The following is a 17,100-nucleotide window of genomic DNA, read 5'->3' on the forward strand; positions in this document are numbered from 1 at the left end:
GGATTTGGTGATGATTTGGATGTGGGGGATGAGATAAAATGTGACAAGTCGAAGATGATTGCAAGGTTTCATGGCCTGAACAACTGGAAGAATAGACTTGTCACCTCCAGAGATGGAGAAGCCTGGAGGAAGAGTTGGCTTTAGGAAGAAGTTAAAGATTTTTGGTTTAATGTGTTTACTTTGAGATGCCTATTCCATATCTAAGAAGAGATGTTAACTAGACAGATGCAGGGATCAATTTCAGTGGAGTGACGTGAGCTATAATCAATGCGCCTTCAGCATAAAGATGGTATTTAAGGTCATGGGATCTGATAGGAGATTTTCTAGGAAGTAAGTACACATGGAGAAGAAAAGAGGTCTGAAGACCAAGCCCAGGGCACTCTTGAATTTTAGAAGACAGAAAGATGAGGAGGAATCAGAAAGGTGACTAAGAAGGAGCAGCCAGTGAACCAGGAGAGCAGTGGTGAAAGAGAGGGTCAAGAAAGTTGATGGTGTACTGAGGGGAAGTTATGGTAGGGTACTGTGGCGTATAAACAAGCAGGGAGTCAAGCAAAAGTATTGGGGGAAGACAGTAATAGGTAGTGAAATGGTGGGTCAACAGATTGGAGGTCCCACTGACGTTGAGAATTTTTTGGCATTGATGGCCTACAGGGAGTTAGGCTCCAAAGGTAGGAAGTAGGTGTTCAGAGTGTGCTGTGCTTGAATTTGCATTTGTGTAATGGGTACAGTTATAGGAAACAGTATGATCTAGGATTTAATCAAAGAATTTGGATCGAGGGACGCCTGGGTGGCTCATTAAATAAGCGTCTGCCTTCGGCTCAGGTCATGATCCCAGAGTCCTAGGATCAAGCTCTGCATCGGGCTCCCTGCTCAGCGGGAAGCCTGCTTCTCCCTCTCCCGCTCCCCCTGCTTGTGTTTCCTCTCTCGCTGTGTCTCTGTCAAATAAATAGATAAAATTAAAAAAATAAAAAAGAATTTGGATTGATACTAGATTAGGATAGAAGATAAAATTGTTGAAAGAAATGAGTTCAAGGAATTCACAGACCCAGGTATTAATTAGAAGACTTATTTGTTAGATCATAAGTGGCCAAATCCAACTCTTGGCTTATTTTCATTTAGCTTGCATCAAGAGGTGATGCCCCCACTGCTCTCTAGTTTTATAACATTTTGGAAGTTTAATTGATAGCATTACAAAAGATTGCCAGATAGGAATGTAGGAGTATTATTCAGTGCAGGAGCCCCTCTCTTCCTCTGTCGGTTTGTGTGGTGTGTGTGTGTGTACATGTTGCCTGTGTGTTTCTTTTTCTGTGTTTATCTCCACTATTGCATGTGTGCAGCAGTCTCTGTAGGCAGGGCTCTGCGTCTTCGCACGTTGCGGGGAGGAGACTGTGCTCTTATGTCTAGCGTTCTTCCTCTTTTTCATTGATTCATTCAGTAAATACTCACTGAGTACCTGCTGTGAGCTAGAATTGGTTCTAGGTTCCAGGGACTCATCATTGAACAAAAAGGCAGAAGTCCCCATCCTCAAGAAATGTACCTCCTTTGGGGCTCCTGGGTGGCTCAGTCATTGGGCGTCTGCCTTCAGCTCAGGTCATGATCCCAGGGTCCTGGGATTGAGCCCTGCCTTGGGCTCCCTGCTCAGTGGGAGCCTGCTTCTCCCTCTCCCACTCCCCCTGCTTGTGTTCCCTCTCTCTCTGTCTGTCTCTCTCTGTTGAAAAATAAATAAAATCTTAAAAAAAAAAACAAAACAGCCCAGTGAATTATCACAAATCCTCTTTGAGCAATCCTTATAAGATTTATTCTTTTTGTTATTAGACATAGTTCCTTTTCATTGCAATGAATATCATTATAAATTTATTCATGGTGCAGTTGACCCTTGAGCAGCACAGGGGTTAGGGGAACCGACCCCCTGTGCAGTTGAAAATTCATGTATAACTTTGACTCCCCCCAAACTTCACTACTAATAGTCTTACTGTTGACTGACAGCCTGAGCAATGACATAGTCGGTTAACACATATTTTGTATAGGTATTATACACTGTATTCTTACAATGAAGTAAGCTAGGGAAAAGAAAAGGTTATTAATAAAAGCATAAGGAAAAGAAAATACATGTATAATATAGGAAAAAAAATCTGGATATAAGTAGACTGGTGCAGGTCAAACCGATATTGTTCAAGGGTCAACTGTATTTCATTTAATTTAAGATTGTTTATCCATTCTATTGGTGGACATTTACATTGTTTCCAGTTTGGGGCTGTTACAGATGGTGCCAGAAAGCAACCTTGTTCATGTCTCTCCTGTATATGTGCATGTATTTCCCTTGACTTATAGCTAGAAGTGATAGTGTTCAAAGGATATATCTTTGTTCCTTTAGATACTGTTACACAGTTTTCCAAAGTGGTCCTATGAATTTAAACCCCCCACTAATAGAGAATATAAGTTCAGAGTACTTCACAGCCCCACTAATACTCGTTCAGGTCTTCTTTTTTCTTTTTTTAAACATTTATTTGAGAGAGACAGAGATAGAGCATGAGTGGGAAGGAGGGGGAGAAGCAGACTCCCTGCGGAGCAGGGAGCCCGCTACGGGGCTCAATCCCAGGACCCTGGGATCATGACCCGAGCCGAAGGCAGCCGCTCAATGGACTGAGCCACTCAGGCGCCCCTCGTTCAGGTCTTCTTAAAGTTAGCCATTCTGCTGGAGATGAGCAGTACTTGATTGTGTTCTCATTTGCATTTCTCCAATGACTAATGGTACTGACCCCTTTTCATATGTTTACTGACCATATGAATAGGCTGTTTTACACAGTGTGCCTGTGTAAGTATTTTGCCGATTTGGTGGTGGTGGGGGTGGGGTGGTTATTTGACTTTTTTTTTTTTTTTGTAATTGTAGGGCATTTTAGATTTTAACTTTTTTGAGTATGTATAATAAATATCGTCTGCTCTCTAGTTTATCTTTTCTCTGTTGGTGGTATGTTTTGATGAACAGAAGTTTTTAATTTTCATGTACTTATCAGTCTTTTCCTTTTCGGTTAGTGTTTTTTGGGTTCAATTTAAGAAGTCTTTTTCTATCCCCAGATCATCAATATAATTCTCCTACGTTGTCTTCCAAGTATTATATTTTTTTACATTTCCACCTGGAATTGATTTTTGTGTTTCTCATGAGATATGAATCAGGGTTTCTTTTTTTTTTTTTTCCACAGCTGGATAGCCAGTTGAGTTAGCACCATTTATTAAAAAGATCATTCTTTCTACTCTGCAGTGCCATCTTTGTCAGAAACCAAGCCATATATGTGTGTATCTGTTTCTGGTTCTTTGCTAGTCCATTGGTCTATTTGTCCATCTTTGTGGTTGTACCATGTCATAACTGTAGTTTTGTAACAAATCTTGTTATCCAGTGGAGACTCGTCTTTTTTCATTATTTTTGTTCCCTTGGGAGCCTTTTTAGACATTTTTTCCCCTTCCCTCTATGAAATTAAATACTAAGGAGTAAGATTTTGTCAGGTAGAATTGATTTGTGTATGGCCACAAAACTATTGAAAGAGGTGATTTTTTTTCCCCCGGGAAGAACCAATTTTCTCCCTCCTTGGGGGCCATATTACCTATATTGAGAATGCATGCAGTAAGCCAAACCCTCCCACCTTTTTCTTTTTATATAGGAGTGGTATGGTATTCATTGTGTTTTGTTTGTTCCTATGAAATTTAGAAACAGCTTACTTAGCAATTTGTACAAATCAAAACAAAGTAAAATTAAAAAGAAACTGCTATCAGTAGACTATATGCTGTGCTGGTGGGGGATTTTTATTGGGATTGTATTAATTTTATACATCAGTTTGGAGAGTTGAATATCTTTAACAGTACTGAGTTTCCTGATTGTAAGCATAATATAGCTCTAAGAAGAAAATTGCTTCAGGAAGGAATTGGAAACAGGATGAGTTCTATAACCATGAGTGAGTAGTTAAAACTTCTGCAAAGCATATTCACAGATTTACCAGTGAGTTCTGGCTCTATCAAATATGAAAGGAAAAAATAATTCTAGTCTTATACAAACTCTTTTAAAAGGAACAGAAAAAGAGGGAACCCTCCCCAACTCATTTTATGTGTACAGCATATGTTGAATACATAACCTATCAAAGATAATGAAGAATGAAAGGAAACTATAGTCTGATTATGAACATAGATAAACAATTTTTACACAAAATATTGGCAAACTGAATCTGGGTATATATGTAACCAGCCTGATCAAGTTGAGTTTATCTTAGACATGAAAGGCAGTTTTTACATTAGAAAATCAGTGTTGTTACCAAATTAACAGATTAGAAAAAAAAAATCATGTGTATGCTGACAGCCGTTTAGACAATGAAATTAATAGCAAAACCATTTATAATAGAATCAAGAAACAGGAAGTTCCTGAATTAAATATGGCCAAAAAAGTATAAGACCTCTGGGGGAAAAATATGAAGCTTAATAGAGAAAATATGTGTGTGTGTGTGTGTATCTGATTGTGTACTGTAACTTGAAAGACTAATTAAAATTTTTCAGGAAATACAAATGGATATCCATATAGTAAAAGTAAATTCAGACCCTTATATTTCACTGTGCACAAAAAGAATAAACATCAATTCCAGGTGGATTAGTGACTTAAATCTGAAAGGCAAAGCTACAGAGCTTTTAAAGGCTTTGGATGATAATATAGAAGAATGCCATTATTACCTCAGGATTGGGAAAGTCTTTTTTAAAGAGGAAATAAAAAGCACTAAAGGAAAAGATTGATAAATTGGTCTACATTAAATGGAAGCCCTTGGAGTTATCAAAATATGCCATAAAGAAAGTGAAAAGGTAGATTCAGAGTAGAAGGTATCTGCAATATACAACTAAAACTTGGTAGTATCCAAATGGTATGAAGAATGAGTCAGTACCTTTACCTTCAGGGTAGGGATGAGGGAGAGAATGTGATGGGGAAGGAATGCACAGATGAAGCTCTGTATGCTGTCAAATGTTCTCATTCTTGAGAGGGTGGTGTTACTTTTCTCTAAACTGAACTTACATCTTATGTATTTCCTGGATATAAGCACATTTCTTAACAAGAAATGGGGAAAATGAAAACAATAAAGGAATACAGTTGTTATATCCATTTGCTAGGGCTGCCATAACAAAATGCTACAGATTGGAAGGCTTACACAACAGAAACTCATTTTCTCGTGGTGCTGGACGCTGGAAGTCGAAGAGCAAGTCAGCAGGTTGGGTTTCTCTGGACGCCTTTGTCCTAGGCTTGCAGATGGGCCACCTTGTCACTGTGTCCTCACATGGTCTTTCCTCTGTGCTTGAGCTGTGTCTGTGTTTCTCAGTGTCCTCTAATAGGGACACCAGTCAGATTGGATTAGTGCCAGCCCTAAGGGACTTGTTTTAATTTAGTCTCCTCCTTAAAGGCCCTGTCTCCAAATACGGTCACATTCTGAGGTACTAGGAATGAGGACTTCAACATAATGGATTTTGGAGGAGACACATTCAGCCATAACACTGAATATGTAGGAAAGATCTCGAATAGCAAAAGGGTTCTTGTGATTTGGATAAAGTTTTCCAAGCGAATCTTTAGATCCCAAAAGTGCTAAGTCAAAAAAAATCTAAAGTGAAGATGTTGTGCTCTGAAGAACTTTGCTAAATGACCAAGATTTGGATTTAGTACTAAAGATGTTAAATATGTGTGTGTAATCTTGGAATGCAGTTGTGTTTTGAAAACGTTAAGAGTGATAAAAAGAAATTTCTCAAAGTATTTTACTGTTTTACATGAATACTCTTAAATATAAGTGTGCAACCAGGTGAATAAATGTAATATTAGAATTAGATCTTACAGTCTCATCATCCCCAACATTTATAAATTCTAGGTGGCAAAATTTGTTTAAAAAAGCTTTTCACTGGGAGAAGAGAAGATGCTTTTTATTTCGTCATATATGGTATATTTTCTACACCAAGCTCTACTATTACACCATATGTGCATTTCTGTTCTTTTTTTTTTTTAAAGATTTTATTTATTTATTTGACAGAGACACAGCGAGAGAGAGAACCCAAGCAGGGGGAGTGGGAGAGGGAGAAGCAGGCTTCCCGCTGAGCAGGGAGCCCGATGCGGGGCTTGATCCCAGGACCCCGGCATCATGACCTGAGCCGAAGGCGGACGCTTAACGCCTGAGCCACCCAGGCACCCCCCCATATGTACACTTCTGAAATTCACCCTACTCTACAAAATTATGCAGTGAAAACCACCGAGCTTATGGGAAGATGAAGGCACAACACTCAGAAACTAAAAAAAAAATTTTTTTTTTAACACTCAGAAGGGTCAGAACCTAATACAATCAGCACGGTTTCACACATGTTAAATAGTTAAGAAATACATAAATACGATACCAAACTTGACACTTTATCTTAAAAGAGACCTGCCATGTTGTTGTGGCAGTGGGCATGAGATGGGTTACAGTAAGTGACCCGCTGAGAAGTAACAGAAGGACAGTCATCTGAAATCGGAAAGGTGTAATAGCAGATGTGGATGAGTGAGGCTTCTAACACAGGATCAGTTGTGGTAGTCAGTAGGTGTTCGGGTGTACGCATGTGTTTTGTGTATTCCCATAGGCCTTAATTTAGCTGGGTGCAGTTTTCCATGTTCATCTAGGGTTTCTCGTGGATGAAATCACAGTAAGCAAACACAGAATTCTTGCTATGCTCAAGTTGTTTCGTGTATGGACCACGTTGGAACAAATTTGTGTTTTCAAACAGCATTATAGCGGAACGTACTGCACTGAATTTTTTTTTTTTTTAAAGATTTTATTTATTTATTAGAGAGAGAGTGAACATGAGAGGGGGGAGGGTCAGAGGGAGAAGCAGACTCCCTGCTGAGCAGGGAGCCCGACGTGGGACTCGATCCCGGGACTCCAGGATCATGACCTGAGCCGAAGGCAGTCGCTTAACCAACTGAGCCACCCAGGCGCCCATGCACTGAATTTTTTTTTTTAACTTTTTTAAATTATGTTAATCACCATACATCACATCATTAGTTTCTGATGTAGTGTTCCATGATTCCTTGTTTGCGTATAACACCCAGTGCTCCATTCTGCACTTAATTTCTTGTATCATGCATAGCTCCATCTTTTCATCTTTACATGATTGGTAAGGACTCTGTGTTAGGCTCTTTTCACTGAGCATTTGAAATGACTGCCTGATATCTAACTGCTATACAGCACCGTAAGTGTCTTGGTGGAGTTTAAGTTTTTCCAAGCCAATGAATTGAGTGGTTTGGGTGTACGCTCAGATTTCTGCTTGAGTCTGGGGGGTGGTCACTGTGATACATCGAAAAGCATCAGTTCTTTTGTTTTAAGCAAGCTCATTATGTTCGGTGACCTCCCTATTTTTGAATTTGCTACCAGGATACCTTTAAGCCTTAACCAGAATCACTGTTAAAAAAGCATGTGGGTGGTTATGTTTTGGGGGTCCTTCCCATTCATCTGTTGCTTCTGTCCACTGTGGAAGTATTATTGCAGAGTTTAGCAGCTGTAGGTTTCCAGAACTCCGTCTCACTCCTCTAGTCTGTCTGCTTGGTAACAGAGTAAATGAAATGCTTCTTGTTTGCCTGTCTTTCCGCCACTTCTAGGGTTCACCCTCAAGACACTCATTTTTATGCCCTGAGACAGGAAATCAGCTTTCCCTCACAGCATTTACATGTCTCCTTCCTGTCTAGGCATTGCTTGATGTTTCCACAGTCTTCTGCATGCATCCCTGGTAGAACATAGATCACACTGTTTTGGAGTTTCATAAAATTGGGTTCTCTCTTTAAATAAGCTGCAGTTTTTTCAGGGTATGGACCGCATCTTTCTCATTTTTACTTTTCTATTACTTAGCGCAGTGCTTGGCAGTGGTGTTTGAGTGGGTGGATGGATGGATGAATGAAGTAGGCTTAAAGAGAACTTGTCCACATGATCCTATCATTAATATTTCCCCCTTATTTTGACTAAGTCACATAATCTCTGGGTATCTTGGTCACCTGAACTTTAATACTATGAATCATGCTTGTGCATTCAAACTCTTTAGCAGTATAATAATAAAATTTCCTTTTGTGTAACCAAAGATTATATATGTTTTGTTTGGTTTTTTTGGAGGTTTCTGTTTTGTTTTGTTTTTTGTTTTTTGCTACAAACAGTAAGTCAGTGTGACTAATTTGCAACTTTAGGATTGAGGTTTTTCGACACAAGAGTAGTAAAAATCCTATTTTTTGGCTTGCTACTATGAATTAAAAACAATTATTTTTGAAATTTTCAAATATTTATATAATGATTAAGTGGAATAAACTCAAAAGGGGGAGAGTATTTTTTTTAAGAAAATAAGGGGCAGTGTTATGGGTTAATTCTTGACTGTTATTGCAATTATAAGGAACTTTTCAATTTGTTTTTAAGTCTGTCTTCTCTCTTCTTCTTATAGGACCTCTTTGTTGTTAGACATGAATTGGCCATAATGAGACTAGCTGCCTTTATGGGCATTACTATGTTAGTTGGAATAACTGGACTTTTTTATACTCAACTAATTGGCATCATCACAGTAAGTATATATTTTAATGTAATGTATTTATGAACACATTCGCTAATTATGAGCTTAATTCTAAGAAGTGACAACAAGTTTAGAAATTAAAGGAGAAAATTACCACATAGTCATTTATATATTTTCGTTTCCATATGCCTGTGTAATTTTAACATAGTTACAATCAGTGTACAGAGTATATATACAGTTTTGTATCCTGCTTTTAAAAATTAGCATATTTCTATATGCCTACAGACTCCATGTTTATAGTTTTTAATAGTTGGATATACTCTATTTAGTGAATATACCATATTAACACTTTGCCTGTTGATCAGCATCTAGTGTGTAATCTTTTTTTCTATATTACAAATAACACTGCTTTGAACATCTCTTTTTCCTCTTTAAACAATTTAAGACTATTTAAGATAAATTCCAAAAAATGGAGGTGCTGGTTAGAAACATTTTATTAGTGATTGGGTCTTATTTATTTATTTTTGCATGTATTTATTAACCAAGTGGGATTTATCACAACAGAGAAGTTCAAAAAGTGAGAAAAATTATATTGAGTAAGGATTTAAAAGTTTGGTAATATACTGCATTGTAGAAGATGTAGGCTAAGGTTTTAAAAAATACATCGTTGATGGGGGTAAATTGGCATAGCCTTTTTGAAGGGTTAATTGTCAGTGTGTATTAAACCTTAAAAGGCACAGTCATTTTGATCAACCTCTACACATTTGTTTTGTAGAAACTATTTATTGACGTGTGTAAATAATCATGTATGTTATAAAAGATCCCCATTGTTATATTATGGATAGCATATGTATCGTGTATGTAAGCGTAAGTGTTTACCAGAATATGTTCAGTGAAAACAATGTATAGTGAGAAAAAAATGTTGTCGGAACTTACTATAAAGTAACAGTAATCAAAAAAGTGTGCTACTGGCACAAGGATACACATATAGATAAATGACATAGAACTGAAAGTTCAGAGATATATGTATGTAAATATGGTTAACTAATTTTCAACAAGGGTGCCAAAACTATGCAATGGGGGAAAGCAAAGTCTTTTCAATAAATGCTCCTGGGATAACTAGATATACACATGCAAAAGAATAAAGTTGGACCCTTACCTCACACCATATACATAAATTAACTCAAAATGGATCATAGACCTAAATGAGGATCTAAAATGATAGAACTCTTAGAAGAAAACATAGGAGTAAATTTTGGAGTAGGAAATATGTCTTAGATATGACACCAAAAGTGCAAACAACTAAGAAAAAAGTGGATAAATAAAACTAAACTTTTGTGCTTCAAAGTACGAGATCAAAAAAGTAAAAAGGCAGCTCATGGAATGTGAGAAAATATTCATAAATCCTGTATCTGATAAGGGGCTTTTCTATCTAGGATAGAGAACTCCTGTAACTCAGTACTAAAAAAAAAACCCTACTGAAAACACAGCCAAAAGATACGAATGCACATTCGTTCAAAGAGGTTATACCAATGGACAACAAATACATGAAAAGATGCTCAACATCACTGGTTATCAGGGCAATAAAAATCAAAACCATGATGAGGTAGCACTTCACACACACTAGGATGGCTGTAATAAAAAAAGATGGTAACATAAGGTTGGTCAGGACGTAGAGGAATCAGAACCCTCACACACTGCTAGAGGGGATGGAAAACAGTGCAGACAGATAACAGTCTGGAAGTTCTTTAAACAGTTAAACATGGAATGATCATTTCATTCAGCAGTTCCACTCCTAGGTGTATTCCCAAGAGAAATGAAAAGTATGTCCGTGCAAATATTTGTACATGAATATTTATAGCAACATTATTCATACATAATAACCCCAAACTGGGAGCAATCCAGGTATCTGTTAGCTGATGAACGGATATACAAAATGTGGAATATCCATATAGTGGATCTTATTCTGCCATAAAAAGAAGTAAAGGACTGATACATGCTATAACATGGATGAACCTTGAAAACGTTATGCTAAGTGAAAGAGACCAGTCACGAAAGGCCCTGTATTTGTGCGATTCCATTTATATGAAATGTCCAGAATAGGCAAGTCTGTAGAAACAGAAAGGAGATGAGTGGTTGCCTAGGGGTGGGGAGCTAGATACAGGTAGTGGTGACTAGCCTCTGAATAAAACTGGAAGAATGCGGTCAGAAATGGAGGGAAAACATATTTCTTGTATAACCTGTGTTTGCATACTTTATAAGGTACTCATAATAACCTTTCCTCCCTAGGTTTTATAAGAAAAACATTAAACACACAGGAAATTTTAAAGAATTTTACAGTGAATACCCAACCACAATTAACATTAGAATGCTTGCTTTATCTCATGTCAGAGTGTCTACCAATCTATTATATGTTTCGATACATATCAAAATAAATTGCAGGCAGCAAATTGTTCACCATGTGAATCATTAATAGAGCTAAATGCTTGTTTACATTTTTTTCCCCTTCATGTTCTTATTGGCTGTTCATGGATTGTATAATGTCTGTTTAAATTATTTTTGTTACTCAGCATGAAATATTTTCTAATATCTTACGACTTCTCTAATGATAAATAACATGGTATTAATAATAGTGGTGAAGATGAGAGTAGATCTTTACCTAAAATCTTTTCTCTACTTTTATACTAATTCATAATTACTTTATAGTCTGTCTGTAAGTCATGTCAGAATTGCCAGATTATACTTGCATTTTTTGAATTTTCACTTTTGGATTTACCAAAATCATTGGTATATATTTATATCTCCTGGAATAAGAATTCTCAGATTTTTTTCGATTTCTTATGATGAATGACTGGAAATGGACATTTGGGACATTGCTGCTAAGAGTACAAGTTACTTATAAGGGCTGTTGGGGTTTATAGCTGGGGGCAGCAATTTCCTTCTCACCCAGCAGCCTCGGAAGCTTGAGAGAGAGGAGTTTGGCAGCAAAAGCTTCAAAATCTTTAAGAATCCCCACTCTAAAATTTGAGTGTTCACTTCTGAGTTGACCCTAAAATTATTTATTGAATTTCTTGGTTTTTAAAGGATGTGTAATATCAGATTCTGTTCTGACTCTATTCCATATTGCCAACATGTTAATATTTTTCAAATTGCAGGATTTTTTATTTTGCTATAATACTGAACAGCATTTCATTGTCTTAAGATGGGGAGGTTGGTTCTGATGTTTTGATATTTCTAAAACTAAGTAGAAACCACATTTGTTCTATAATGCTTTCTCCAAAACTTTCATTCCTTTCTGTATACATATTGTACCCTCTCAGAATACTCTGTACTAGACAGTTCTGATGTCTGTAGAAATTATACATTCGCAAAACATTCAAAAAAGAATGCAGTGTTAAGAGAAAGTATACATTTGTTAGTCCAGTCTTTACTCACTCTCCTTCCTCTTGAATCCAAGCGCTTTGAACAATTACAGCAAATTTCAATTCCATTTACCTGGGCTTTCATAGTGACCTTCTAGCATCACTCTTTTTGGATTAAAAAAAAAAATTCTTTTAAGGTTTCCAGAGTGTACTCTTCCTCACATTGATTTAAGGCTCTTTAAGGCTTATTTATTTAAGGTTGTTAAACCTCAGTATTAATTTTAAATCCAATGAATTATTAGTATTTAAATAAAATAAAATATATTTTAATTAAAGTTAAAAATATAGAGATTTTGCTTACTTTTTTAAAATACAGTGTGCTTGCTGTTTTCATTTTATGAAAAAATTCAGACTATCCACAGGAAATTTCACACCTGGGCATGTTTCTGTCATAATTTGAATCCATGCATCTCCCACAATGTGAAAGAAGTGATGAATTTGTTAGGTAGCATAAGAAAGAAAAGGAGGAGAAGGAATCACAGTAAATTTAATCCTTCCACTGAAGTCTTCCTCCTTCCCCTATTCCTGCACCCAAAGACCAGGAGGCATTTTGGGAAAACACTGGTAGGGGTATTATTTCATTATATAAACTATGTCATTACATAACTTGAATATAGGCCTATTAGACAACAAACAGGCAAAACAAATGCTGTCTTTTTTAGGTTTAGATTGAGGCTTTGCGAAGCAGCACATCCATTTTCAGTAATTTTTTCCCATTATTCTTGGAATAAAATAATTTCTCTCCACTTGAGAGGGAAGATCCTGTCTTCTTATTGATAGTAGAAGGTAACAGGATAATCACAGTGACGACTATCTGATGTTTTAGATTTAAGCAAGAGCAGATTATCTGTGACCCAGATAAAATAACTAGAAATTAAATTTAAAAACAGTGGATTTCTAATCTCATTTCCAAGGTTAAAAGATCTCAACTCAACCAGATGTTTCTGTGGAATAGACTAATCTTAAACCCAATTTTAAAGGATTACCTTTGATTATTTTCAGATTTAATTTTAGACATATGTTTAAGTATATGTTTGTACATTTTTACTAAAATTAATATTGAAGTTAAAATGTTTCCAAAGCAACCTGCTTTGAAGCATTCTTTATTTAGGGAACAGATTATTCTAATTACTCCTTACTTAGCCTGCTTAGCCTTTTTCTGTTTGTTTCCGAATGAAATGGATAGTGATGTTATTAATGTAATTGATGTTGTCAGAATTTCTCATTGAGCAGTAGTTCACACACAGCCAAGAATAATGTCCATTCTGATGAGCACCAATACTAATGGTGCTGGATGACTGTGTTAGTCATGTTTTCAGTCCCTGGGCTTGGGGAGAGTTCATCAAGAAGCGCTGTAGCAGCTGGTACAGCGCCTTCTGGTGAGCTTCTGACAGTGAGCTATTGTGGACCGTGTCAGTGCTCTGACAGTTTATCTAGATTTTGTATACAGGCATTTTTGTTTTCTGGGCACCGTGGAGTTGATATAATAGCGTAAGCTTTTGATGGAGTCTCTGGAGCATAGTGCTTTTCTCAGTTGTGGTGAGGTTGAGGGTAGGGTGGGGAAGATGTATTTAGCTGTGGTTTTCTGCTTTAAATTCTCAAAGAAAAAAAATTGAGCTTTTGCATTTGGTCTCACAGGTACTGTTTGTTGTTGGACTCTACTCGAATTACTACAGATAGCTTGAAGTAAAGCTTTTCAAATTAAAAGGGGGAAAATGTCCCTCCCCACCACATACTGACTCATGATTACTTAAATAAATACAGAAAGAATCACAAATGCAGGGGTGACTTAATTTTAACTTGGTTATCTTATGCAATGAAAAGTATCTTATGTTCAAAATGTTCAGTTAGTTTAAATGAGATTATCTATTAAATAGCATTCTCATTAATCAGACAATTAGTGGGCTTACCTGCCTTTTAATACGTACCCAGAAATACAGTCGTGAGATTATTAATCCTTATAATTAAATTTTGCCAAGTATCCCACTGAATCACTGTGGTGAATTAACATCATTCAGTACGATCTCTGTACAAATTATGTTTGGTTTACTCAATTCCAAATCAGCATTGCAAATATGGAAATCATTGCTAATTATGCTGAGCCCAGCTCACTTTACATTTTTATAAAGGGTGCTCTGTATAGCATTTTCTTTGCTTTTCTGAATTATATTTTTTGTTTAAGAAAAACAAAAAGAATTTCTAATAGAATACTTCTAGTTGTAATATTATATGAAATATCTTCTCAGTGGCTTTTAAAAACCTAGAAAAATCATTAAGATTTTAAATGCCATTTTTTACATGCTTTTAATTATTATACACAAATATTGGCTAATTAATATTTCTTTGAACTTTGAATATGTAGAGAACCTTATAGTACCTAGGTTCCCCTTTACCAAAGAATTACTAAGTTGCATTGCACAGTAATATAAAAGCATTCTTTTGAAAAATGCCTGCTGGCATCAAATTTATTATGTGTGGGATTGGATTGCTCTTTAGCATAAACATGTTCCTTTGTGAAAAATATATTTATGTTGTGTCATCTCTCTGGCTCAATGTCATAACCTCCTTGTATTTCTGATAAAATTACAAGTAATTACAAACTATTTAAATCTATTGCTAGAAGTTCTTCCATAGGAATACTGCATTTTAATTTTCTCAAAGCATTACTGATTGCTTGAGTGATTAAATCGATGCTTTTTTTGGTAAAGAAGCTAAACATGTAAGAGTTTTCATTTTACTTGCATTTTTACCCAAACATTCATTTTATTTTCTCATGTTCTGAATCTACATGAATTTTTGGTCTGACTTTAATACATTACCGTAGAATTGGAGAAAATATTGAATCCTATATTTATAGTTAACTTGTAGGTCTTTCTCACAACAATTCATATACTTCTCTGTCACATTTTGTCAATATATTAGTTACTCCCTAAATCTTAGCCAGAGAGGCACATTAGCCCATCTTACCAGTATACTGGTAACCAAAAATCTTATTGAAAGTATAATTTTGTATTAAAAATGTTTAAGAGTAGTTGACCTGGAGTGTTGATTGGGAGCATAGTTTCCAGCTGTTTCAAATGTTTAGCATAAGGCTGACTTACACAATGTGTTATTGTATGTAACCATTCTCTCTGGCATTCTCTAACCATTCTCTCTGGCATTCTCTGTAACCATTCTCTCTGGCATTCTCTGTGTATTTCTGTATGGTTATCTTGTATACTTGACTGCTTTCACTAGACTGTAAACTCCTTGATGCTAAGGATTGTGTTATCATAGGTCCGTAGTAAATTTTTGATAGATGGATAAACGAGTAAATGAATCCTGGCTTATGTGCGTAGTACTTATTTTTTCAACTGGATTGTAAGCCCCTCGTGGACATTGGATTTTATCTGTGTAGTGTCCCGTTGTCCTTGTCATTTTATCTTTCATTATAAAATCCACCTTTTAGAAGTTATATTCTGATGTAATTGAGATACTATATCTCTAAGCCCTCTCAAAAAAAGAGTGTAGCGGGAAGCAATATCAATAAAAAGCGTAACAGGCAATATCAGTAAAAAGTAGGACTGCCATTTATTGAGGAGTTATTAAAGGCTCTAACATATATTAACTCATTTAATGCTACCAAAATCTATGAGTAAGGAGTTACTATTTGAAAATTGAGATACAGAGTTTTAGTAACTTTCCTGCGGTTTTGTACAGCCAGAAAGTGGCTTGATGAAGAGAAGTACAGGAATTATTTTGGAAAGAGATTTTCAGTGACTACACATAAAAGCTCTGCTGCCTTCTCACTTTGGCTCCGTGACTGATTAAATGTTTACATGAACTCCAGGTCTCTGATAAAAGAAAATAGCTGGTCCTCTGTTGGCGATAGAGGCTTAAAGAACCGATTATTTCAAATGAGGAATATAGTGACTCCTGGCTTCAAGGGAGGAGAGAGAGCTGTGGTTAACAGGAAATGTTCTCTCTTTGGATTGCGGTTAAGGACTCGTGCTAATTCTGTCCGTGTCCAGTGAGCTTAGTGCTGCAAACATATACTGAGTACCCACTGGACACAACATACGCTGCTAGGTGCTGTGCAAAATAACAAAGCTGCTGCTGTCCCTACATTGATATGAGGGGCTAGGAAGTCAAGCAAAAGTCTGTCTTAGAATTAATAGACATTAGTAATAGATAAAACAGGTATATAATCTCTAGTTGTGAAAAAAGTTCCTAACTCCAGATTAAATCAACAGAATCACTGAATAAGGTATGTGCAACAGAGTAAAGTAAGAATAAAGAGTGGTAGGCAGTCATCGAGGTTAGATTGAACGGTCTTTGTGTCTTTGTGATAGAATGCTCTTAACTTGCATCAGGTTTTCAGTCTGGCAGGTCTAGAAACTCCATTTTGAAAACATTTCCAGAGTTGGGTCCAGAGGCAGTGACGCTTAATTTCAGACTCCAAAGTGATAGTCGTATAAACCAGATTGACTGTTTATCCTCCTATGTGCAGTCGTCAGGTGTGCCAAAGGACTTCCCAGCACATTCTTTCTCCTGTACAACAACACATATGGCAGTGTTGCTTGGTGAAGATGAACTCGAGGCAGGATGAGTCCGTTGGATGGATTGTATCATCAAGCTGTCTGTTCCAAGAGGGCCAGATTCTCAGGACTGTTAACCAGGAAATGTCTGGTGATAAATTCTTGCTCTCTGGTTCCCACTGCTCCTAATTTTACTAACAGACAATAAGTACTTTCCTCTCCCTTTCTGTTAGGAACTCCCCCCACCCCATTCCAGATATAATCTTATTAGTTGGGATATTTTAACTTATCTTCTTAGACTGAACCTGAAAGATAATTTCTTAGGGTAAGATCAGCCAGCAGGAGAAGATAAAGTATCAGTTGATAAAATAGGCAAGGCCCATATAGGTCTTGCTGTTTCCAGTTTATTCTTTTTTAGCAAAGAAACTTTCAGTTTTTAAGAAAGCAGGGGCGCCTGGGTGGCTCAGTTGGTTAAGCGTCCAGCTCTTGATTTTGGCTCAGGTCATGATCTCAGGGCTGTGAGGTCGAGTCCCACTCTGTGCTGGGTGTGGAGCCTGCTTAAGATTCTCTCTCCCTCTTCCTCTGCCCCTCCCCAATGGCTTGCATGTGCTCTCTCTCTCTCTCTCTCTACCTCT

At 36.7% G+C, this 17,100-nt stretch overlaps 1 protein-coding gene across 5 annotated transcripts in view; it reads left to right on the forward strand.

The window, feature by feature from the left end:
• ZDHHC21 (zinc finger DHHC-type palmitoyltransferase 21) overlaps nucleotides 1-17,100 on the forward strand; it is a 60,301-nt gene that overhangs the window by 39,247 nt on the left and 3,954 nt on the right. For 4 of the 5 annotated variants that reach the window (XM_034987969.1, XM_034987968.1, XM_034987970.1 and 1 more), the window contains exon 7: nucleotides 8,461-8,577. In XM_034987969.1, the coding sequence (XP_034843860.1) occupies nucleotides 8,461-8,577 (117 nt within the window). Of the gene's footprint in view, nucleotides 1-8,460; nucleotides 8,578-16,437; nucleotides 16,751-17,100 lie in introns of those variants that run through there. The other variant, XM_034987971.1, reaches the window with a different exon arrangement.

Source organism: Mirounga leonina, unplaced genomic scaffold (assembly GCF_011800145.1).
Source record: "Mirounga leonina isolate KUSES-001 unplaced genomic scaffold, KU_Mleo_1.0 Mir_447, whole genome shotgun sequence".
NCBI classification, from domain to species: Eukaryota; Metazoa; Chordata; class Mammalia; order Carnivora; family Phocidae; genus Mirounga; species Mirounga leonina.